The sequence below is a fragment of the Mirounga leonina genome, unplaced genomic scaffold (genome assembly GCF_011800145.1).
Source record: "Mirounga leonina isolate KUSES-001 unplaced genomic scaffold, KU_Mleo_1.0 Mir_104, whole genome shotgun sequence".
Taxonomy (NCBI): domain Eukaryota; kingdom Metazoa; phylum Chordata; class Mammalia; order Carnivora; family Phocidae; genus Mirounga; species Mirounga leonina.
In genome coordinates, this window is record NW_023270231.1 from 3,357,630 (window position 1) to 3,383,449 (window position 25,820).

Here is a 25,820-nt window from a genome sequence, read left to right on the forward strand (position 1 = left end):
TGGCTTCTCAACACCAAATCTCATCTCCACCAGTAATCTCAATCTCTTCCATATTTACTGTCTCACAAAATCTGCCAAACTGTAGCAAGTGTGCCCTTCCTGAACTTCCACAATTGTTTGCTTTATCATCTCTTCTTCATGTCTTCAACATATCATTCTTAAAAAGGTACTGAGAAGTAGATTTAGGCAAGAGAGCCCCTAAGAGGAAGAAGGAAGTCCATGTGCTATCGTAGAGAGAGCATTAAGATTAATTCAAGGGTTAAGCTTAGCCATATCTATTTCCCCATCTGGGGCTCTGTTTCCCCATTCTAAACAGAAGAATGGATTGAATGATCTCTCAGAGGCATTCCAGCTCCAGGAGTCTATGATCCTATGGATCTGGACAAAGCTGCAAGTCAAATCAGAAAAGCATGTACTGAATAACTTAGCAGTGACTGCATCACTTTCATCGAGAATATGATGCTGCCAGTAGAGAGGCTGCAACTTGTGACCAACAGACTTTTATGAAAAGCATGTAGCTGCTTGGAATTCACTGTGGTCAAAATTCAGCACACAGAATGAGAGGGGCAAAGAATTCCAGGTACTGATTGTCTTTGTGTCATATTCAGCACTACAGTCTTAAGTCATAAAGAAAGCCAACTAGAGAAGGCAGGTGGTTTCAGCAAATACCCAATGGATTGTAGGAACTGGTGTATTGACCTGGCATAGAACCAGGAGCAAGTTATAATTTAGGGACTTGTTGACCTTGTTCTGCAGTTTACCTCCTTTCTATGTCATCGCTTGGTTTTGTTTTCTACCTCCTCCAGCGATCACTTCGGGAACATGAAGAAACCATTGTCATTGCCTTGTATGACTACCAAACAAACGATCCACAGGAGCTCATGCTACAACGCAATGAGGAGTACTACCTGCTGGACAGTTCCGAGATTCACTGGTGGAGAGTACAGGACAGGAATGGGTAAGGCATCTTTGTGGTTGCTGTCCCAGGGCTTGAGGGTAGGTGAGAACAGAGAAAACACTGGAATGATATGTCCTGCCTCCATCAGCATGACCATTGTGCTGAGTTAGGAGAGGAGAGCAGAGGTAAAAGAAAGAGGAAGGCAGAAGTGGTTGAGGGGATCTTTCCACTTCTCAGAAGTGGTGGAGGTGTCACTTGCTATGCTCGCTCCCCCACAAGCACTCCCAGCCCCCAAGCCCATCTAAAAATTCCCTGGGTTTTTTCACTAACATCCATAGAGTAGGAGATTGGCAGCTTGTTCTACAAGGAAGCACTATTGTTCTTGAGTGTTTAGATGAGACTGAAGGCACATCCCATTGTGAAGTGTCTATTTTCAGTGAAAAGAAAAAGCATATGGAAATGGTACAGATTAGTGGTTATATTAAGAAGCATCAGGAAGAAGATACTAAAGACTTAGCTACACTACCAGTCTTTGAACTAGCCATCTACATGATTCAGGGAGAAAGTTGAGTTGTGCTAATACCAGTTGCCCACTATGGGAGTTCTGAATGGAAAAAAAAAAAATCTTATAAGCCCTTCTCTGATCTGAAATACAACAAAATTACTTTTGTTAACTTTCAGAATGCTCTGGGATATATATGACTTAGATACTAGTACTTAATTTTAAGGCATCAGATTCATATTGTTTTATAAGGCTTTAGTTTTTCCTTTTAATATGTCAGAGGTATTTACCCAAGCCCTGGAATATTCTCCAGAATATGATTTCAATGATTGCATAAATCTAACACAAAAGTATACCATAACTGAGCAATTCTCTTGCTGGGTGCTCAGGTTATTTCCAATATATTGCAGATATTAACAACACTGCAATGAACATCCTTGTATACTAATATTACAGGTTTATACATTTTTAAAGCATGAGGTTATTACTGATTTAAAAATATAAAAAAGAAAAAGAAAAGACTCCATCACTGCAGTGTTGGATGGCCTAAATCGATGTTTTATTTAAAAAAAATAAAAATCCAACCTCCATTTGTCCCCATATCAATTCCAAAAGTAATCACTATTAACACTTTCTTATGTATCCCAAACAAAAAATTTATACATACACAAATGAATCCTTTCTTTTTCATTCACACAAAGGTGATTCATTCTGCTCTTCACCTTGCTTTTGACCTTTAGTAATATATCTTGGAGATCTTTTCATATCAGTGATACAAATTTATTTTTTAAATAATTGCATAGTTTTGGAAGGTGTGCTTGTATTATAAATATTTGAATGATCTTAAATGGTAGGATATTTAGTTTCCAAATTGTTTTCTTTGTTATTTTAAACAAAGCCACAATGAAGATCTCGTATTGCTCATGCTCATGTTTCTGGGCAATTTTTTGAAAAAAAATTGCAACATATATAGTTTTAAAAATATATTTTTCTTTTGCAAAAATATTTATCTCATATTTCTAACTATGGAACTGTTGAGTCAGAGCATCTCAATTTAGGTAGATAATTCCCTCAGAAAGGTTGCCAAATTTACATTCCCACTACCCACCAACAGTGTGTGGGAGTGTCAACACTGGGTATCACGAACCTTAAAAAAAAAAAAAAAAGCTAATCTGATGAGTAAAAAAAGAGGCACACAAATATCTTTAGGGTTAAGGCTTTACTTTTTACAGAGATCAAAACTTGCTTTGTCAAAGCGCCTTCTCTTTAAGTAGCCTTATTGACACCACTAGAGGGAGAGTGAGGGAGGGGTGGAAAATACGGTGCGTTCAAGGACTGTGGTCTAGGAGCCAGTGCTGCTGGCTAGCTAGGAACAGACCCCAAAGCACCTCGTGTGGAACCTCCCTCTCTAGCTGACTCGTGGAGGCAAGTGAGGCCTATCACATCACCTTCGCTTTGCCTATTATAAGGAGTCCCATATCAGAAACAGACTGCCAGAAGAACTTATTCAGAAATTCACTCCTCCAGTCAACTGACATTTATTTAGCACACCTAATGTGCCAAGAAATTTCTTCTCCTAGGTTTCACTTCCCCAAATGACAGTTTACCCTTTGTTCAGTGGCCTATGGAAATACTCAGCTCTGCACTTCAAAGGCCATCAAAGAGGACACCCTAGAATCTAATTGGTGTTTTGGGAATTTCCCCAGCGTGCTTTGTAATAATGCAGTATCGTGGAAAGTACACAAGATGGGGCGACAGAAGCCTTGGACTTTAGTATCAGCTGCTCTTGTTGTAGGTCTTTGGAAAAGTCACTTAAACTTTAGGCATCCATTTCCTTATCTATGAAACACAGATGATAATATCAGTTCTGTCTATCTTACAGGGTTGAGGGAATCAATGAGATGCTAAAAGTGAAAGGAGCTTTGTAAATTCTACATCCACATACAAATGAAGAGAATCACCATTTGTGATAATGATATTATCACATAATGTTATGTGGTTGGCATATTAGAACACAGTTATTCTATTTGAAAGTAAAAATTATATTTGACCTAGTACTGGAATTGCAAACATATGGTTGGCAAAACCAGACAAAATCAAGTGGATTCCAAAAGACAGATATAAAAGAAATAGCAAATTTTAGAATAACTTGATTTCTATCAATTGGCACAGACTGCCTTGAGCACCATATTAGGGATGATTCTGAAGCTGGGTGTTCAGTTCTCCAAAGGAAGCATGTCATGATTGACTAGCAATGTCAGCCATGGGCACAGGATATGAGACAATCTTCCCATATTTGGCATCCCCATTCTTGATTTCTTTACTCCTCAAAACAATTCTGTAAAATAGATTATGCATTCCTCATTAAACACCATCACCAGATTGAAAAATGGCCTTATTATATAAAAATTAAAATATGCTTTATGAAGTAAAGAGCAAGAAACTCTCAGGCATCTTTTTATAGATTGGCAGAGTTGGGAGGAATTTTATGTGGAATCTAGTTTAAGGCCCTCATTTTACAGAGAGGGAGCCAGAGCCCCAGAGAGTAAAAGAGACATTGTTTTCACCTTGTAGTATTAAATGCAATAATGAATGTGAACATGCTTTGCAAAATACAAGACCACACACAAATGTAAAGTATTTTGATGTGCTGATTAGTCTCCTTATCCATATGTCTTTGTTTATGCACAATTATGTATTCCTGCTCAAAAGAAGCTCCTACCTCTAAATCCAGCGTGACTCTATTCTTTTTTCTCATGTTTTACCATTTGTATCTGAGGGAGTTCAACTAACAACAACAACATATTAGGGAGGCCTTGAATTAAAAGCTTATAATGCTGACTGGCAGTATCTTTTGGGACCTGTGGTTGGAAAGTGATTTTTTATATTTTAATTATTTTGGGTTCTTGACTATAAAATGGTAGCACTAAAGTGGAAAAAATACTAATTGTCACACCCCAAAGAAAATGTTTCCTTATAGAAAATAGAGACTGAACATTAATCTTTTTTCCACTAGAGGAAATTTCACAATGAGGAGAGCAACAAATAATGCTTTTTGACTGACATGGCCACTTCTTATTTATTATGGTTCACATTTTAGTGGTGAAATCTATTGCCTTTAACAGATGGTGGATTTTTGTTATTTTTAGCGACTCTTTTATTCTAAAACTTTAAAATGTCTTATCATGAATGCCAAATAATGTAAGACTCCCCCATCTTTAAATGACTTTTAACGGATTGAACCACCTCTAAAATGGAGATGTGAAAATTTGTCCTATAATAGTCTAAACATGAATTTCTCTTTTAACAGGCATGAAGGATATGTACCAAGCAGTTATCTGGTGGAAAAATCTCCAAATAGCCTGGAAACTTATGAGTAAGATATTTTCTTTGTTTTCTAAAAATATGGTACTAAGGTCCTCCTTAGATTAGGAATAAATTATTGGTTGATTATAAAAGTACCAAGCATTTTTTTTCTCTTGTGCTTTGATCCCTAAGTAAACAGTAGAGGAACAATTTAAATAGAAGAAGGGGGCCTATATATGTACTCACCTCCCCTTTTATCAAACAGATGACTCTAAGATATGCACATAGATTGTGGTAAAAGGAAAAGATTCTTCTGGGAATCTTGGTCTTACTTGAGAAGGAAGAAAACAGTATGAACACTGATCAAATACAAACTCACTTAAAACACGCTTTAAGGCAGTACTTCCAATACCAAAATAGCAGACAAATAGGTATTAAATATCTGCTTGGCTTGTATTGTTTATTTCAAGTTGTCACTTAGAGAAGAGTTCACATGGATATAATTTTAATGGAACTACTTAATGTTTAATAAAATGCAATTGTAGTGGACAATGTACTCACCATGTACGTATGCTCCCCAGCTCACCTGCTGGAGGGTCCAGAAACAATAGCCTCATAGCCACCACAACAGCTCTGTGTTCACAGATCTTCCTCTCTAAATAGCGCTTCCCACTAAAACAGAGTTCTTGAAAAAACGGCTTGGGGATTCAGAGTCGAGGCAGGGAAAGAACAGGATGAACTTGGAACACCTTGCACCAGAAAGTAAAGAAGTACTGCCCCCCAAAATATTTTAATGATGTGGACTTGTGAAAGGGCAAAGAAGCTTAAAATTGTTCCTTCTGGCCAAATATGTGACAATTTGAGTGTCAAAATAAGTAATGACAGTAATGGACTACAGTCCGTTGAGTAAAATAAGAATCGATAACAAGCAGATAGTTTGATAGGTAAGTAAGTAAATAAATAAATAAACGAGAAAGTTCTTTCTCACCATAGAGTGCCAGCTAATGAATGTAGAAGGATGATCACATTTAAAAATCACCATTTGTAACTCAAAGTATCAACTAATTCAGGCAAGAAACATCAATGATGTCTAAACAGACACCCCAAGCCTCCTGATGTGATGCACTGAGAAGGACACAACATTACTTCTGGATATTCCTGCCCAGACATGCATAATCTGAGTTTCATCATGAGGAAATAATAGGCAAATCCATATTCTACAAAATAATTGGCCTGTGCTCTTCAAAAATGTTAATATTATAAAAGACACAAAAGGCTGAGAAATTGGTCCACATTGAAGGAGCTTAAGGAGATGAGTGTTGATTAAATGGACTAGTAATCCTGGATTGGATCTTGAGCCATTAAAAAAAAACCAAGGGCACCTGGGTGGTTCAGTCAGTTAAGCATCTGGCTCTTAATTTCAGCTCAGGTCATGATTTCAGAGTTGTGAGATCAAGCCGTGTTTTGGGTTCCATGCTGGGCATAGAACCTGCTTAAGATTCTCTTTCTCCCTCTCCTTTTGCCCCTTCCCCCCACCTCTCTCTCTCTCCCTCTCTAAAAAAAAAAAAAAAAAATGACAAAACACATCATTGGGACAACCGATGAAATTTGAATAAAGTCTGAAATTAGATAATAGTATTGCATCAATGTTAAATTTCCTGATTTTGGTAATTGTACCATTTTTATATAGGTATATAAGTATATATTCTATTTCTTAGAAATACATACTGAAGGGGCTCCTGGGTGGCTCAGCCTTTAAGCGTCTGCCTTCGGCTCAGGTCATGATCCCAGGGTCCTGGGATTGAGCTCCCTCTCCCCCTGCCTGCCGCTCCCCCTGCTTGTTCTCTCTCTCTCTCTCTCTGACAAATAAATAAAATCTTAAAAAAAAAAAAAAGAAATACATATTGAAGTACTTAGGAGTAAAAGTCTATTCTCAAATGGTTTGGAAAATACATATATATATATATTCAGAGGGAATGGTAAAGCAAATACGTAAAATGTCAGAAATTAGTTCATCTGGGTCAAGTGTATATGGGAGTTCTTTAATAGTATTTTATAACTTTTCTATACATTTGAAATTATTTAAAAATGAAAAATGTTTAAGTCCTCTCCAAATGTAAGATACCAGGGTTGAAGAATATTAGCTAATGAAGACTTCTGTTAACTCATTTGGGCTCTTATTAGTTCAAATGTGGTCAAGTTATTTGTTGCTGAAATTCTAATAGACTCTGTAGTGAAGAGCTACCATTTTCTGAAGAGTCTCTCAACCTGAGACTGGCTTTGATCAAGTATGTGTGAGTAGCCCCTCCCTCAGCTAACAGAAGAGTCATCAGTTCCAAGAATACTTGAGCTGCAATGAAACATGTAGGAAATATGCTTAAATAAAATCCTTTCATTTTTTTATAGCCAATGCCTTTAGGGAAAAAAATAGGCATTTATTTCAAATGATCATTAGGCTGGGAAGTTTTGTTTTTGCTTTTAATCAGAATCTCGTCATTCATGATAGAGGGAACAAACTCAAAATTCCAGCAGAGTATAAAGCACTAGAGAATGGTGGAGCCTGAGGCAAATAAAAAAGTGTATTCCCCCCCCCCGAAGGTATTTTAGTTCATAAACAAAACAGAACAAAACAAAACACTAGACCATATAAGCAAAACAGTCTGTGAGCCCTATTTATTCTACATACTGTCGGTTTGCATTTTCAGATTATGGAATCACAGCTAGAGAATAAAATGACTCACAAGCAAACATCCAGACTTTATATATACTTTTATATACTTATATATATATATAAGTATATATATATATAAAATACCCAATATGATGATTTTTTATCCTTGAACTTAGTATTGTCTAGTTTCAGGTGACATCTGCATAAGAACTCAAAAATGTACCATCTGGGAGCATAATCATGGTTTGGTACATCCAATGATTGGCTTCAGGTCTCCTGCCCTGATTTGGGGGCATAACCTTGGGCGAGTTTCCTCACCAGGCTGGATCTCAGATCCCTTTCCCTTAAAATGAAGGGTCAGACAAGTTGAAGGAGGAACTCTAGCTGGCATTCCCTCCCCATTCCTGAACTCAGGGTAGACATCACTCTTAGATCATGACACACTTACCTACTGAGCTCAGGTGCACAGCTTTAGGCAGCTACGACTAATTGACCAGAGCTTGCACATGAGATGAAGCCTATTTGCCATCCCTCAGCTAGATAAGTTACAAGAGCCCACTGCGGTATAAAGTACCACTCAGTTACATGATGTTCAAAAGTTCAGGTGGCTCCATTAATTCCCTTATTTGTAGCTACTTTCTAATAGCCACACGAGTTTGATGAGTAATGTTCCTTCCCCACCCGGAACTTCTCTCCTCTGGGGTTTATACTTTCCTAAAACTGATTGTTAACTGATGATCCTTCTAACTCCTCTTATCTAATAAGTAGCCAGGGAACCCAGGATGTGGCTCAAGTGTTACCAGCAACATTCAAAAACCTCACCTCTAAAAATCACTCATATTCTTCTTACCACTTTTTAGGGTTTTTTTTCACCAGACCCCAAAATTATAAAAATAATATAATCATTTTGCAGAAGATCTTGAAAACCAATCTAAAAGAGGAAAATACTGCAATTGCTTTACAAGCCTAAACTTTCAAATTTGTGATCAGTTTTTATAGCTGTCCTAGCATCATCCTACTCAAAACCACCCACTGACTTATGAAATGGAGAAGATGAAGGTTTTCTAAAATTTTATTATGGAAAATTTCCAACTTGCACAAAAGTAAGGAGAATAATATAATAAACCTCCATATACCCAAAACCCAGCTTCAAAAATTATTGACACTTTACCAATTCTGATTCCTTTGTTTCCTTCCAATTAAACATTTTATTACCTGGAAATGGTTCATGCCTTTGTTTTTAAGTTGGAAGGCACTGGTACAGACAGAAAAAGACCAAATCATTTTCTAGCATTATCTTTTACAAGTAAATAATAAAAATTTTTTAACTGTCATTGACATATGACTTTTTCCTGCTTTCAGGTGGTACAATAAGAGTATCAGCCGAGACAAAGCTGAAAAACTTCTTTTGGACACAGTAAGTCTCCTTTAACCTACCTTTTGACTTAAAATAAAATGAATTTTGCTCTTTTTTCCAGCCATGCTATCATTTATGCCAATGCAGTAAGCCGGCATACTGGATTACACTGGTTTTCATGTCCAGTGGAAATATTCTGGGGATTTATAGAAACTAGCATATAATAGGGTAAGAAACCCAGTGAGGGTTCAAGGCCTTGGTACTGACGTGCAACTGTCACAACAGGTATCGTGGCCTTTCTGGCCAGGATGGCTGACCCCGGGGGGCCATGGGGCTAGTTGCCTTGCCTGCTTCTCACTCAGGGGTGAGTGTGACTTAGATACTACTTGGTTGGGTTGTGTGTCCAGAAGAAATACATCACTTGTTTTAACTTATTTTTCATGCAGCGGTTCTCAACAGCCATGCAGTATAAGTAGCAGGACTGATCTTGCCCAGGGATGTCAGAATAAAGGGAGAGAGGGATGAGAAGAGAGAAAGCAGGGTGCAGTGGGGAAAGTACAGGTCCCAGTCCCTGCTCTCTCACCAACACAGTGGGTGATTTGGGGGATGTTTCTTCTTCCTGGACCTTAGTTTCTCAATGAGTACAGGATGAGCGTTGGATTAAATCAGCAATGACAGTTACCCAATACTCATGCTGTCATCCTTTGCTCCTGATCTTATGTGAGAGAGTTGATCATGGTCCATGGCTTTGGGATCCTTCTCAAACATGGGGCTGCAGGCAGCCACCATCAGGTGATTGGCACTCAAGGTGAACCCTCTCTGCCTGGACCAGAGGGTCATTTGTTATTCTAGGACAGTGCCTCTCAAATGTCTGTGTTGATGGATCACATTTTTGTGGTTGGTTTTCAATTTCCAATTTGTCACAGACTTACATTTTATAAAAGAAATAAAAATAAACTACTAGAAAAAATAAAGAAGCAAAGACACAAAAAATTCAAGTTCAATTTTTTTATTAGCTTTAGATTCATTAGACATAAAATTACTCTGATTGCTATGAAAAATTTCTAAATGCCTACTCTCGATTTCTCTTTTTGTTTGGTGATGGACCAGCAACAATTTGCCATCTGGCGCCCACCCACAGACCACACTTTGAGTAGCACTGAAAAATTGCACACTGACGGCTCTTTCAGAGAAACCAAATGCATGGAGTTATGGAGAAAAAGTCTTCCACAGAGCAATCAATGAATTTACCAGCATATATGCTTAGAGCAGTTGTTCTCAGACCTGTTTGCACACTAGAATTCCCTGGGAAACATTTTTAAAAATACCTGTGCCCAAGCCCCACCCCAGATTAATTAAATCAGAATATCTAGTTGGTAGGATCTAGGCATTAGTAATTCAGAGAAAAATCTCTCCAGGTGCATCTAATATTCAGACGATGTTAATGACCTGTACCCAACACTAGCCTCACCGGTGACACCAGTAAACCGTTGGTATGAGTTGATGGAAGCATTAATCTCCCTGTGCCAAAATGTCAACCCTATTCCTGCCATTTCACCATATAACATTTCTCAGTTTGGGTCTGAAGGTTTTCCTATCTTTAAGAATTTTATTTTTTAAAAGATTTTACTTATTTATTTGAGAGAGAGAGAGAGAGGGAGTGGGAGAGAGCAAGCACGAGCAGGGGGAGCAACAGGCAGAGGGAGAGGGAGAAGCAGGAAACTCAGTCTCAGGACCCTGGGATCATGACCTGAGCCGAAGGCAGACGCTTAACTAGCTGAGCAACCCAGACACCCTATCTTTAAGAATTTTAAATTAAATTGCAAATCTTTCCTGCACGGAATGCGGGTGGGGTGACCAACTCATCTTGGTTTGCCTGGGACTGTCCCAGTTTTAAAACTGAGAGTCCTGTGTTCAGGAATCCCCAGCCCACTCAGTCCTGGGCAAACCGGGACAGCTGGTCACCCAACATGGTGGCCACTATTTGCACAGTGGTTAGGAATGAGCCACTGTGGAGGGTTGATGAATATTGTCAAAGAATAATTTAAAGGCATACAGTTAATTATTAGCATGCTATGTACTTTTGTAGAAAGGGAAACTGGTAACAGATTGATTCATTCCATCTAAGGCAAAAATAGAATTTCTAAAAGAGGAAAAGGGGGGGGAGAAGGAAAACCCACAGTCATACTGGGAGCAGTGAACTCCATCTTCTGCAGGTAAGTTGCCAATTAGCAAGCAGCTAGCATAGAGGACAAGGTGAGATGTTCTGCCCTTGGGCAGCTTGATCTCATCAAAGAGCAAGTTCGGTGGTTTATGGATTTCCCAAAAGACGCTGCTTACCAGGGAGGGATGCATCAGAAGCAGCCTGAGTTCTGGCCGCCGTCTCTGTTAGCAGCCGCCTCAGCTACAGTGTGTGTGCACCATTTCCTTCATCACGCTTGCTGACTAGGAACTCGAGTACCTTACCATTTTGCTGAGCACAGGATGAAGCCCTTAGGGGTACTTGAGACAGGATCTTTGACCTCAGTAAGCTTTAGACTCTACTGGGAAACAAGGCAAACTCTCCAGTTTGTGACCTCGGAGCTCAGAGAAGATTCTAAGGAGTCACATCTCGTGGGAGGAAGAGGAATTGAGCTGAGTCATGACTGGACCCTGGTTTTTCCTTGGTCGCACATCAACTCAGCACTTAATCATTTCCTGTGGTCCCCAGGAGACCATGCATTAGACTCACTGGGAAACTTAAAAATCCAGATTCCCCGTGGGCCCTGCCCCAGACCTAGAATCAGAATCTCCAGTTAGTTCCTGGGAATCTGTATTTTTTCAAGTTAAACTTGTGATGCCTGGGCAGTTGGCTCGGCTCCTAGTTCCCCAACCTATGTAATTGGATAGCATAGTAAAACCTGACCGATGAGAACTGAGAGGATTGCAAAATTAATTAAAAACTTGAATTATAATGTTTAAATAAGTGCAGTTTTGTTCTTTTCAATCACACATTGGTTGATGAAGTGTTACCCACGGCGCACTTGAAACAGTCCACATGAATGACAAGCTGAAGTGGTTTCCTGTTTTATGGGATTACTTTGGAGACACTTAAATACGTTTTGCTTGCTGGGGCAGTTGAAACATTCCTTCCTGCTCATATTCTGAACTACTTGACCAAATCCTCTTTGCCGCCTTCGGTAATATAAGGGCAAACTTCAGTGAGTCCCTGTATTGTCCTCTGCTTGAAACAAAAGCAGAATTGTTTCCTGGGTGTGTTTACAATCTCTTTATCTAACAAGTAGAGGACACTGAAGGGGTGGATTGATGCATTTTTATTAACTAGACCTCCTGACAGTACTGTCCCATCCATAGTTCTCCACTAGAATATAAAGGCTTTATCTTCCTGCTACACCTAGAATCCCAAACTGGATTTATGACAAGGCAGTTCCTCAATAAGTAGTTGTTGAGTGAATGAATACATCAAATGCTTCATAAATGTTTTTAAATTAACAACCATGCTTAAAGAGAACCTGGCTGATCATGAGCATCATTGGGGGATCTTTTTAAAAATACAAATTCCAAACTCCAGCCCTCACCAGGTGGAAGCTCTGGAGGTGGCACCCAGGTGATTCTGGGACTTACCCAAGTTTGGGAACTGCAGAAAAGCATCTCCTACATCATCCTATCAATTTATCAGATAACACTACCTCTGAGAAGCCTCTCATGCTTTCCCTCTCTCTGGCCATGGAATGTGGTGGCCTGGCCTTGGAATGGTGCAATGTCATTATTTCTCCAGTGACACTGTTCCCACTCTGCCTCAGGCCTCAGGAGTTTCTCTTCTGTCTTAACCCATTGAGGTAGAGGGTAAATTCCTTGTGAGCAGCTATTCCTTACCTTACAGCATCGCACACGTTGGGTGACCTGAATTTTAGGCAGGAGCCTTACTCCAAGGCATTGGTTTATCGTATTTCTATGATTCAAAGATGTCATTAAAGATGCAGTGTTGACTTAATAATGGATTTGTTTCAAGAGAAGAAAACAACCAGCTCCTGAATGTGTCAGAGACATTCTCCTGAAGTGTAATGCCACATGACAAGGCTATGAATTATCAGTCTGTCTTTCGCAGTAACCTACCCTGTGTGTTGAGATTACCTTCTGTAAATTCACCTTTAAATCCTATGGGCAGAAAGAAGGAAATATACTCCTAATATGTCAGCATATCTCAGATAAAGGCAGACAGTGGAATTAATACTTCCAACAGATGGTATACCATAGCATGTGACAATAATGGCTAGTGACAGCCCTAACGGTCCTTGTTCTGGTAGATTCCAGGAAATCTTCTATGTGCTTTAATTCTCCCAACAACCTTACATTTTGCAGATGAGGAAACTGAAGCTCATACATTTAATCAGGAAATACCTGGAATTCACAGAATTAGAGGCTGGTAAAATAAGAACTCCCTTTAAAGAACATCTGTGTTATGGAAGAGTAAACTGAGGCCAAGTTCAGAGTGAATCAGTGGCATAGTTCTGGGCTAGAGGAGGGGTGCATACATACACGTACGCTCAGGTGCATGCACACACACGGTTAATAAGGGAATATATGAGTTAAGTTCTACTCTCCCGTCCCCATAATTCCCATCCATATATTTCACCACCTCCATGACTTTTTTTTCCCTAGTGTTGCCTCTTTATTTTTCTAGGTAAATTAGTAAAAGGTAAACTAAGACCTTGAAAATGTCTCAAGGAATGGGGGCCACCCTTCTGCTCCATTGTGTAAGTCAGTGCCCCTTTGCATGGCAGTGATGTGAGCAAAGACCCTTTAAGCTCCAGTGTTCTTGGTGGTTGTGACTTCCTCTGAGCCCCTTACAGGAAGTAGGCGGTAACACACATGCTGGATGCCTCGTTTTCCTCAGAACTCTAGACTGCCTCAGCCCCAGACCAGAGTTTCCTGTCACCCTCACTGAATGTTACTTAGAGCAACGATGGTGGGGGAAGAGCTCTGAGCCTCCCATGCTCAGCCGAGCTGACTGAAAACCTTACCTCCCCTATCTCTCACGTCTGTGGATTACTCTCGTTAACAGTTGGGCCCCACTCTGATTACAGTTTTAAAAAATAACAACAATAACGGCTTCTTTGGAAGAATAAGAACAACAATAAAACATTCCTAATTAAATAGAAGAGATGTTTGCACGCCCCTCTTTATAGACACTTGATAAACTTCTGGGTTTGTTTTGTTGTTGTTGTGGGGGTTTTTGGTGGTTTTTTTTTTGGTCTATTTCTTCCCCTTTTAGAATAACTTAGATAGGCAGATAAAATCTTCCTCTGCTGAAGTTTTGTTTCTTCCTGCCTTGAGTTTAACCCATCACATTCCAATGAGGCAAGAGCAAAAGCTTCAATATTTGGAAAAGGGGAAAATCTCTGAAGACAAACTGTGCTACATGTAATGCATGGATGAGTATCACAAAGGTGATGTTGAGCAAAAGAAGCCAGACACTGATTCACTATTCACAGTAGCCACAAGGTGGAAACAGCCCAATGCCCATCCATTAATGAATGGATAAACAAAATGTGGTATGGTCATATGATGGAATATTATTCAGCCATAAAAAGGAACGAAGTACTGATACACACTACAACTTGGATAAATCTTGAAAACAATATGCCAAGCGAAAGGAGCCAGGCACAAAAGACCACCTATTATATTATTTCATTTGCCTAAAATGTCTAGAATAGGCAAATCTATAGAGACAGAAAGCATATTAGTGTGGCAGGGGTGCAAATAAAATAGAGGTATACTTGGGGAGTAATGGAAATGTTCTAAAATCAGATTGAGTTGCACAACTCTATAAATTTACTAAAAATTACTGGATTGTATATTTGAACTGGGAGAATTTCATGGTATGTAAATTATGCTTCAAAAGCTATTTTAAAATCAAATGAACGAATCTGGGATTTTTGATGTCATAAAGATCACCTTTACTTTAGAAATTAAATAAACTACTGACCCCAAAGGGGAAAAAACTCTAACGCTTGGAAAAATCACGTTTTTAAAAGGAGGATTTGTAAGCAAATGTTAAAAGAGACTTTAATATTTCACTGGATAAATGGTTTACATTTATATCTGAGAAAAGGAAAATAAGACTCTGTTTAGCACTCTTCTGTCCTCACCATGTCCAAGATTCTGCACAGAACACATTGTGGGTAATGTGGGATGCTAACTATAGGCTCAAGATCATATACTGCTCAAGAAAGATTATAAAGGATTTCTTAAATTTAAAAGAAAATCATGAAATAAAAATTACTAAAATAGGGGTGCCTGGGTGGCTCAGTCAGTTAAGCGTCTGCCTTCGGCTCAGGTCATGATCCCAGTGTCCTGGGATTGAGCCCCGCGTCGGGCTCCCTGCTCGGCAGGGAGCCTGCTTCTCCCTCTCTCGCTCCCCCTGCTTGTGTTCCCTCTCTCGCTGTGTCTCTCTCTGTCAAATAAATAAATAAAATCTTTTAAAAAAATTACTAAAATAAATTCTATGTGAACCAAGAATACTAGGACTGTCTGAGGATATCTTAGAAAAAGAAACATGGTTCTGCATTTCCCTCAATTCTTCCCCTGTTTTCAGGCAGCAGCCCGAGCAGCCCAAACTCACAGCCTTGGGGTAGGAAGAGCATGTCTAAGCAATAGGGGCCTGAAGATTCATGTCTTAGCTTCGATTTCTTTTCTTGCCCCAGTTTTATTGCGATATAACTGACATGTCGCATTTTATAAGTTTAATGTGTACAATTGTAATAATTTGTAATAATAATTATATATATTATAATATGTATATTGATATATATATTGCAAAATGATTAATACAGTAAGTTTTATTAATATCCATCACTACACATAGTTACAGATTGTTTTCTCCTGTGATGAGAATGTCTAAGATCTACTCTCTTAGCAACTTTCTTTTTTTTTTTTTTTCTCTTAGCAACTTTCAAATAGAAAACACAATACTGTTAATTATTGTCATCAGGCTGGACCTTACTTCCCAGGTCTTACTTACCTTATAACTGGAAATGTATACCTTTTGTCCACCTTCATGCAATTCCCCCACCTTCCACCCCCCTCCGATTTTCAAAATAGATCCTTGAAGTCCCAGAAGAGGTAAGAAGAGTTTGGAGTGTTTCACATTTATGTGGTAAATTATAGGTTTGACAAGAATGCACAATGATATAAGGGCCAGTTGTCCCCAGCCACCCCCCGCCCCCTGCTCCCAACATACACACCCCTGCAGATTTAGGGCCAAGTTAGAGGTAGCAGGTTATATATCTGGGCAAGTTTTCTAACATGTAATGCTGTTTTGAGAGAGAGAAACTACTAGTCAGGACAATTATAAGTAAGAGCTACATGTTCAGTTGAGTCAACGGAGACCAAACCTGGATGTCTATAAGAATCACATGGCAAGCTTCTAAAAAGCTCGGGAACCAGGGTGCCAGTCCTACAGATTCTAAGTGTATAGGTAAGGGGTGAAGCACGGTTAACTGTTTGTTGGTTTGGGTTTTTTTGTTTTGTCTTGTTCCGTGCTTCAGTTTCTTCAGGTGATCGTGATAATCAACAAAGTGTGGGACACAGGGTTGTAGGGAGTTAGGCCAGATCCATAGTTCTCAACGGGGTGATTTTTTCTCCCCAGCGAACACTTGACAGGGTCTCGCATCCAGCTGACAGAGGCCAGGGATGCTGCTAACCACGCTGGGATTCGAGGAGTCAAACAATTAGCATGGGCATCCGTGTGTATTGTTTTCACTGTGCGTAGACAACCCACTTTGGGGGTTGGGAGATGGAGGGGCTCACGTTGTTGCAAACTGTATACCCTTTGCCCCATATGCTACCGGTATGTGTGGTTCACACATGAGGCTCATGTGTTTCACTGGCCTTCACTTGCAGCCCTCACCATGTTGAAGTTAAGTAAATAATAGGTTTTGAAAATATTACCGGCATGGATTTACAGTTGGGTAGGAACAGAGCGCTAGACAGGAAGTACTCAAAGCGGAGTCCAGATTTTGAAGTTCCCACGAGGCCTGAATACATTGGCATATGCATTTGCTTGTACTTTTTCCATCAGCGCGGGCAAAACTGCTGAGGGAAGGGTGTGCCCAAAGTACATTCTTGGGGCTTTCCCTTTTTCCACTTCCCGCATGAGACCAGGAACTTCATGTTTGTTTGCTATTTTTTTCTCCTTTTGCCCACAGCAAAATCAGCACTCTAGAAAGGGCCTAATACATACATTCCCATTAAGGAACTGATGAAGCTTCAAGATCAGAAAGCTCTGTGCCCTTGGAGGGGAATGGAGAACTGGCTTCTAACATGTGTTGAGAGGAGGTATCATGGAGCAGTGGAAGGAACGTGGGCTTTGCTCGCATGCCACATTCAAGGTTCAAAGCCCAGGTCTGCCACGTACTAATTGTGGATTGTGAGACAGTCACTTCAGCTCTGTGGCACTCAGCATCCTCGTCAGTAAACTGAGGATACCAAATCTAGATTGCCGTGTTGTAGTGAGGGTTGGATAACATCTGTAAGGAGCCTGGTACATGGGGACCCCCAAAAGGGCAGAGCTTATATTTATCTGTCTTTATTCCCTCCTTACGCGTCATCACCAGAAGTCTCTGATCTGTGGTAGGACATCGGGAAATATCTGTTGAATGAACAAATGAAATGGTAGCCATTATTGCGGAACGTCTGCTCTGTGCAAAGCTGGCCTCTTGTCTCTCCTCCTTTTGCAGACAAGCAAGTGGAGCTGGAGGCATGAGGCTGGTTTCCTGGGATCACTAACCCTCTGTGTTTTCTAACCATTCCAGGGCAAAGAAGGAGCCTTCATGGTACGAGATTCCAGGACCCCGGGAACATACACCGTGTCTGTTTTCACCAAAGCCATCGTAAGGTATGGTGCTAAGTCAGCTCTGCAAAGTGGGTAGAGACACACAGCAACCTCAGACGGTGCAAGAGGCAGCGGGGTTGCTAGAAATGGTGTGCTTTCCCTGATCCCTCTGAGCAAACCAAGGCCAGGAAGATGAAGGACATAACTGAAGTCATTTCGCTGGAAAGTAACAGAGCTGGGTCCAGACGCCAGATTGTCATCTAAGTTAGCACCCCCGAGTGCAGAGCTCTAAAGAAAGAAAATACTTGAGCTGCAGTTGATGATTTATAATTTAACCCACAGCTAACAGAGAAGATACTTTCAACCAAAAGTGCGAAGATAGACGTTTTAGTTCTGGCTCGGCTAATAAAGCTACCTACCATTTACTGAGTCCTTACCATGTGCCAGAATGTTACAGACTGTTTCTGATCCTCACAAGCTCTGAAGGCAGGAGTTACTATGCTCCTTCCACATAGGAAAAAACAAGGCTCAAAGAGCTGATGGCACCTCCCTGAGGCAATAGAGCTCAAGTGGTCAAGCCACCGTCATGCTCCAGCTGGCTGACTGCAAGACCCTGCTTGTCTGCCCCTCTCTGTACCTCAGTTTCCTGCTCAGTAAAACAAATGTCTAAGAACCTATCTGGGTCTCAGATTCTCTTCTAATTAAAAAATAAGTAAGAACAAAGCAGTTTGGCAATGAGCAAGTTCCAGTAAGAATTAAGAGAAGAGAGAAAAAGAATGATGAAGGTGTCCTCAGGGAACACTTCTTGGTGAATGAGGACATGGGCAAGACTCAGAGCAAGAGCAGGGTCTAGACGGGTGATGGAGAAGAAGGGTGCTGCCCAGGGATGGGAAAGAAGATGCACATCACAGAGGGGCCGTGCCTCTTCCACGGCTGGGGACAGTCAGGACAGTGACCTGCAGCTCCATAAGATATTATGGAGAAGGAATGAGAAATAAAGTTTATGCTGAGGGTGTTCAAGACCACCTCCAGGTTCAGTGATCCACTATGAAGACTCACAGGACTCAGCATATAGTCAGTCACACTCAAGGTTAAGATTTATCGTAGTGTAAGAGTACAAAGCAAAAACATCAAAGGGAAAAAACACATGGTGCAAAATCCAGAGGAGGCCAAACATGGAGCTTCCAAGAGTCCTCTCCCAGGGAAGTCACACAGGACGTGCTTAATTCCTCCAGCAATAAGCTTTGACAACAGGGGTAAAATGGTGTCTACCAGGGAAGCTCATGAGAGACTCAGTGCCTAAGGTTTTCACTGGGGGCTGGTCACCTAGGCATCCTCTGCCTAGCATACAGCAAAATTCCAGAGTCCCAGAAGAAAAGCAGGCATTGAACATAAACCACAATGCTATACAAACAATTTAGGAACAGGGAGCCATCCTTATCAGTTAGAGAATGGTGAGAGCCCTCCCAAAATCCAAATTCTCAGATGCCAGCCATGGGGCAGCCTTTCAAGCAGGCCTTTCTTTCTTTTTTTTTTTTTTTTAAAGATTTTATTTATTTATTTGAGAGAGAGAGAATGAGAGAGAGCACATGAGAGGGGGGAGGGTCAGAAGGAGAAGCAGACTCCCTGCCGAGCAGGGAGCCCGATGCGGGACTCGATCCCGGGACTCCAGGATCATGACCTGAGCCGAAGGCAGTTGCTCAACCAACTGAGCCACCCAGGCGCCCCATCAAGCAGGCCTTTCTAAAGAGAGCATTCAGAGCTGCTATGTTAACTCTTTGCTCTGAAAAGTCACATAGTACTAAGGGTCCAGAGTGCTCCCTTATCGTCTGCTGACAGTGAAATCCACACAGCAAAGGAGGCAAGCATGGAGCACACACAAGACCATTCCCCACTTCATGGCCATAGAAGAAGCATCACCAACCCATCATGGCACTGATTCTAATTGGGTCTAAATGCAGCCTCAGAGTCCTCCTTACTTCAGCCCCCAGGGCCACCCTGTCAAGACTGACACACGAGTTGAAATATACCTGCCATCCTTCTGAGAGGGTAAAAAAACAAAGCTAATAGGAATCTGATACCAGTAGACATTTTTGTGTCTAAATATTGCTTGTTAATAATCACTGCATATATGTTTCATTTGTTTCAGTGAGAACAACCCCTGTATAAAGCACTATCACATCAAAGAAACAAATGACAACCCCAAGCGATACTACGTGGCTGAGAAGTATGTGTTTGACTCCATCCCTCTCCTCATCAATTATCACCAACATAATGGAGGAGGTGAGATCTAAAGGATGAGGCCAGAGGGGAACCCTCGCAGGGGAACTTGGAGAAAAATGACAACCACCCCGCCGGGTTTCTTCATCCCAGACAAGCTGACCATAAATAATAACTAAATCTCCAAATAGAAAAGGATGCCAAATATTTGATCATATTACATATTTCCCATTAGCAAATTCTGTTTTTAGACTCATGGGATTTCACCACCTGCCCATCTGTATTTATCACTCTTGTTGGAGGGGGTGTAATATCAGTGACTGGGCTTTGGGATTTGTTTTCCAGAATAAAAATAGCTTTTGCATTGGATTATATTTTTGCTGGTGATGTAACTTGAACAGTTGCTACAGTAAAGCAATAACTACTGCCTTTCACTTTTTAATCAACCCAGGTCTGGTCACTAGACTCCGGTATCCAGTTTGTTCCTGGAGGCAGAAAGCCCCGGTCACAGCAGGACTGAGATATGGTGAGCAGTGCAGTCAGCAATGTTTCGTATTGGCACATCCCTAAAGGTCTGGGGCAAATTCTGAATGGACTTCCCATGGACCTAATGCTTCCCCAGACTTAAAATAACCATTACAACAGGTCCACCATATATCTGGAGATGATGTGCACAAAGGAATATTTACAAAGTGTGTAAGAGAGATGTGTATATGAGCACATTTATCCATGTCAAATCAGTGTCCGTTGGTTTTACTTAAGAGTTCATCAATGAAATGTTTATTGAATACCTACTCTGTACACAGCACTCTACTAAATGCTATTGGAAAATAATATGAGAAAATAATGCCTTCGGACCATATTCCCACCCATCTTCTAGAACTTCCGCATCATCTAGTTTGCTGGGTATGCTCCATTCCAAGGGCTGGAAGCTGGAAGCATTCAGGAGTGTTTGTCTGCATAACATGGTGTTAATTTTTTTTCAGTGCCTTTAGGCAAAGCTTGCATCTCCAGCGCCACAAGCCCTGTTTCTTCCTATTATCCTTTGGAACTGCAACCCTCATTTTTCATTATCTGCCTGGAACATAAAGGCATTTGAGTTTCCATCCCCTGGTTTAAACTGTGCTGGTCGAGGAGAAGGCTGGAGTAATTTTCATTTTGTGTCTCCTAGATGGGTGGTTCTCAGACTCCAGAGTATATCTAAGTCATCTGGGATGCTTAGTAATAGTGTTGGCTCCTGGGGGCACCTGGGTGACACTGTCAGTTAAGTGTCCAACTCTTGATTTCGGCTCAGGTTATGATCTCAGGATCGTGAGATCAAGCCCCACATCAGGCTCTGTGCTCAGCGCAGAGTCTGCCTAAGACTGTCTCTCCACTGCCCCCCCTTCCCCCCCAAAATAAATAAATCTTAAAAAGAAAAGAAAAAGAATGTTGGCTCCTGGACACTACCTACCTAACACTTACCAAAACACAGTCCCTGGTCATGGAATCCTGGAGTCTGCATTTTAAACAAATGCTCTAGGTGATTTTGCCACAGGTGATTAGAGAGCCATACTTTGAGAAACATTGCCATGGGCCCTCCATCCCTAACTAGCACCATATCTGTTACACAACAGGAACTCAGCACTCTTTTCTGTTGACTCAAAGACATAGAAATTGAGCTGTTCATGGTACTAGAGCCAAGTGCCAGGAAAGGGTAATGCCTCTTTAGCCTCCTGATAAAACTAGGGTAATTCTAATAACTATAGAATCTTAACATATCCATGCTGGATGGGATCTCAGAGATTATTTTATGAACCTGCTCATCTTGTCAATGTAAAAATTGAGAACCAGATTCCTTTTATTCATTTACTGTGCATTTTTTGAGAGCCTGCCATGTACCAGACTGTGCTGCCGGGTACCTCTGTACCAGACCCCTTGGGATCCTTACTCCCAGCCCCTGCTATGGCCAAATAGAGTGCTGTGGAGGCACTTGGTGGATAAATGAATGAATGAATGAATGATCAGCTCAAATGAAGTTCGCTCTGTGTGAAAAATGGCAATAAAATATTTTCAATCAGGAATAGAAAATAGTTGAGACATTACAAGAACCCTTTCATTTATTTTCTTTGATATCTTGATTAATGCCACTTTCCTTCCTCCTTCCATATAATCTCCCCCCACATACATTTTTCGTGGTTTTAAATGCATATACTGCGTTATTATTTGGGGGGAAGATAATAATTTTACCCATTTACCTAAAGCTTATACTATTTGCCATCTTTGAGTTATATTAACAATAAAGTAACAAGCTATCTAGGGCTATATGTAGTCTCCTTGTAGCCCTATACCTCATATCTACTGCTTGCCACCCCTGGAAGACCCTCTCTCTCTCTTTTCCAGGGAAATGGGTGATTGATCCCTCAGAGCTCACTTTTGTGCAGGAGATTGGCAGTGGGCAGTTTGGGTTGGTGCATCTTGGCTACTGGCTCAACAAGGACAAGGTGGCCATCAAAACCATTCAGGAAGGGGCTATGTCAGAAGAGGACTTCATAGAGGAGGCTGAAGTCATGATGTGAGTAGCCAAAACAAGAGTATGCAAAGGTGTCTTGGGGAGGATATTCTGTGCTGTTCTTTACATACCATTTGATGCCATGTTCGCCACCTTGCTCCTCAAATCTAGTGATGGTTTCCAGGGGCATGGAGAATAAAATCAAACTCCTCACCATGGTCTACAAGGCCTGTCATGGTCTTGCCCTGTCTGCTCCCCAGTCTCATCCCCTCCCCATCTCTCCTCTGGTCCACAATGCACCAGCCACACCGGCCTCCATTCATCCTCGCACATACCATCTGACTTCTCACCATCCTTCAGGTTGTTTTTGTTTGGGAGAGGGAGTGCATTTTGGGGAGACTGAATTTAGACCATCTCATCCCTTGCCTTTTTCCTCCAGGAAACTCTCTCACCCCAAACTGGTCCAGCTGTATGGGGTGTGCCTAGAGCAGGCTCCCATCTGCCTGGTGTTCGAGTTCATGGAGCACGGCTGCCTGTCGGATTACCTGCGCAGCCAGCGGGGACTCTTTGCTGCAGAAACCCTGCTGGGCATGTGCCTGGACGTGTGTGAGGGCATGGCGTACCTGGAGGAGGCATGTGTCATCCACAGAGACCTGGTAAGAGCATGCAGGGCCAACATCTGTAGGTCTGGGATGAAGGGCTATGTCCCACTGAAATGTGGAGCTACCCAGACTGGGAATACGTTGATAAATAACAAGTCACAGACCATCTCCCTCCCACTCTCAAATTCTTTCTTCTTCCACCCACTAGGCGATGTCCTAGTAGGACTCAGATCTGGGCTCTAATCCCAGCCTTGTTTCTGACTTGTACCCTCTGAGTCTGAGTTTACATTTTTCCAAAATGAAGCTTATGGCCTCTCCTTAACCTCTCTGTGCCTCGGTTTCCTCTTGGTAAAGTGAGGGAAATGGACAAGCACAGTTTTTCTCAAACTGTTATCCAAGGATTTACCACAATCACGTTGGAGTGATGCTAAAACCGTCCTCAGAATCTCTGGAGGTCAGAGGTCAGGATATTCATTTTAACATATCCCCTTGGGATTTGAAGGCACATTTCAAATGTGAAAAAAGAGTGGGGTCTTTTATCACTAAGGGCTCTTCCAGTGCACAATTCTGTGATACTAATTAGGGACTAGGTACTCTTCCTATTGAGGAGTAGTCTTAAGAGGATTAGTAACCTCAAAACATTCTTATTTTAGTCAAATGGGTGACAGTCTCTTCATATCATCCCTAATGTTAACATTTCCTATTGCATCAAGTCGCATTAGAGCACTTCGTTGGTTAGACAACACCACAGATTTCTCTTCTAATTAGGATCTCAGGAATGAAGCTAAAAGACCAAACTTACTCATCCTGATAAAGGATCACACATTTGACTTTTGAGCTCACTTCTGGACACTAGTGAAGCTTAATTAACATCTGTAAAGCCCTTGTACAGCAGCACAAAGAAACCCAAAAAGCTGAGATTATAGGAGACTCCTTATACTGATTGTCCACCACCAGTTTTCCTTTCCCTTTTGTTTGCCTGTCTCCACTCCAGGCTGCCAGAAACTGTTTAGTGGGAGAGAACCAAGTCATCAAGGTGTCCGACTTTGGGATGACAAGGTAATATGGGCATGTGGCGCCAGGAAAGTCTCAGGAATGGGATTCAGGCCCCCAGAACGTTCAGACATTCTTTCTCCATTCTCTACCCAGGTTCGTCCTCGATGATCAATACACCAGTTCCACAGGCACCAAGTTCCCGGTGAAGTGGGCATCCCCGGAAGTCTTCTCCTTCAGCCGCTATAGCAGCAAGTCAGATGTGTGGTCATTTGGTGAGTGTCATCCTGGCCCCACACCCACACGATCAAGGACTGCCAGGCAGCTGTTTTATTTGTCAAATCCAGGCAACTCTACTTGCCCAGGACTGGGTGGTGAGGGCATCCCACTGATAGTCTTATGTGTGATAATGGTTCTGAAAACTATGAAGAGGTCCTCATTTTTGCATTCGTTCTTGGAGATCTTTGAAAACATATTTTGTTCAACAGTATTTTCCCGCACGTACGCCTCAATAAATATTTTACTCATTTATTCAGCAACAATTTATCAAGCCTCTACTATAAGCCAGGGTTAATCTAGGTGCTTACAATGCATAGGATAGAAAAGACTCCTATTCTCTTGGAGTCAAATTTTAGGGGGAGACAGATAACAATCACATAAACAAGATAATAGATATGTACATAAGACAAAGTCACATAGTGGTAAGTAAGTGCTATGAATAAAACAAAACAGTTAATGGAATAGAAAGTGACTGGGATGGAGAGTCCGTTCTAAATAGCATGGTCTGGGAGGCCTCTCCAAGGAGGTGACCCTTGATCTGAATGATGAGAGAGAGTCATCCCCACTTGAGGATCCAGGGAAGATTTGGTGTCTCTGACCAAAAAACCAGCAAGTTTAAAAATTTGGTGTGTCCAAAGAAAAGAGGGGTACTGTCTTGGTGAGAGACCATTAGACAATGAAGTTGGCAGTTCATGATAAGGAATTAGACTTTCTGATGAGCGCAAATGGGCATGAATGAAAGGCAGAATGAATGATGTTGGTGTGGCAGAAAGTACTGGCCATTCTTGCTGGATTTGTCATATCCTCCGAAGCCATAGTTTGTGTGTGCTAAACTATACACAAAGACATGCCAAACAACCTCTTTGATTTGGACCATAAGAAGGGTTATACTTACCTCTTTGATTTGGACTCTAAGAAGGGTTATACTTTGGAAAGGAATGAGTTGGAGTTTGATTTTGCCAAATGTATTGACTTAAGAGTAGAAACCAGGGAAAAGCTAATTAAATCTCTTCAGGGAACTAGTTCTGAAGTTTCCCCCAGTATTTTAGAAGAGCCAACTTCTATAACCGAGTGGTTTGTAAATTTCTAGTTCTTCTGAACTGTTCCTTAAAACAGCTTCCCTATTTGACAGACCGAGCTAAGATTTTGTTATTCAAATTTAAGTTACCGAATGAACTTGGAAGAAATAAAACTGCACCAGAGCAATCTCAGAAGATTCTATTTTCTCCCAAGTCTGTATATAATGAGGAAAGGTATGGCTGACATGTGGCCACTCTCTATGGGTGATGCAACCGGTCACACTGCACCAAGCCCGGTATCCCATACAGAGATGTTTGTACCCATGGCCACTTTGTCACATTCACCTGCTAACTCTGCATGAGGCTTATTCTGCCAAAGGTTGTCAGCTTGGGAATTTTCTGTTGCATCATAAAATTAGGGGGTTGAGCTACAGTCCATTCCTGCCTAGAATATGCCCCCTGAAGTGTCCAAAAATGAGACTGACTAATGAAAGCAGGGTAGAGAGGGTGAGATAACATGAGTGGCAAGCCTGAGAAACAGAAACCTGGATTGACTAAGAGCTTGATGCCTGCTTCGAGGCCATTGAACTTTGTCATGCATTTTAAGGTTTTTGCCCTAATTAACTGTGCTATTTTAAGCAAGTCA

The 25,820-nt window shown here is 41.2% G+C and overlaps 1 protein-coding gene across 1 annotated transcript in view; it reads left to right on the forward strand.

Annotated features, from left to right (window-relative positions):
* The window catches only part of ITK (IL2 inducible T cell kinase), a 64,269-nt gene that overhangs the window by 31,582 nt on the left and 6,867 nt on the right, over positions 1 to 25,820 (forward strand). The window contains exons 6-15 of the mRNA XM_035013107.1: positions 807 to 958; positions 4,711 to 4,776; positions 8,740 to 8,794; positions 17,551 to 17,633; positions 19,720 to 19,853; positions 20,242 to 20,316; positions 22,173 to 22,344; positions 22,721 to 22,937; positions 23,878 to 23,942; positions 24,033 to 24,151. Coding sequence (XP_034868998.1) covers positions 807 to 958; positions 4,711 to 4,776; positions 8,740 to 8,794; positions 17,551 to 17,633; positions 19,720 to 19,853; positions 20,242 to 20,316; positions 22,173 to 22,344; positions 22,721 to 22,937; positions 23,878 to 23,942; positions 24,033 to 24,151 — 1,138 coding nt within the window. The remainder of the gene's footprint in view (positions 1 to 806; positions 959 to 4,710; positions 4,777 to 8,739; positions 8,795 to 17,550; positions 17,634 to 19,719; positions 19,854 to 20,241; positions 20,317 to 22,172; positions 22,345 to 22,720; positions 22,938 to 23,877; positions 23,943 to 24,032; positions 24,152 to 25,820) is intronic.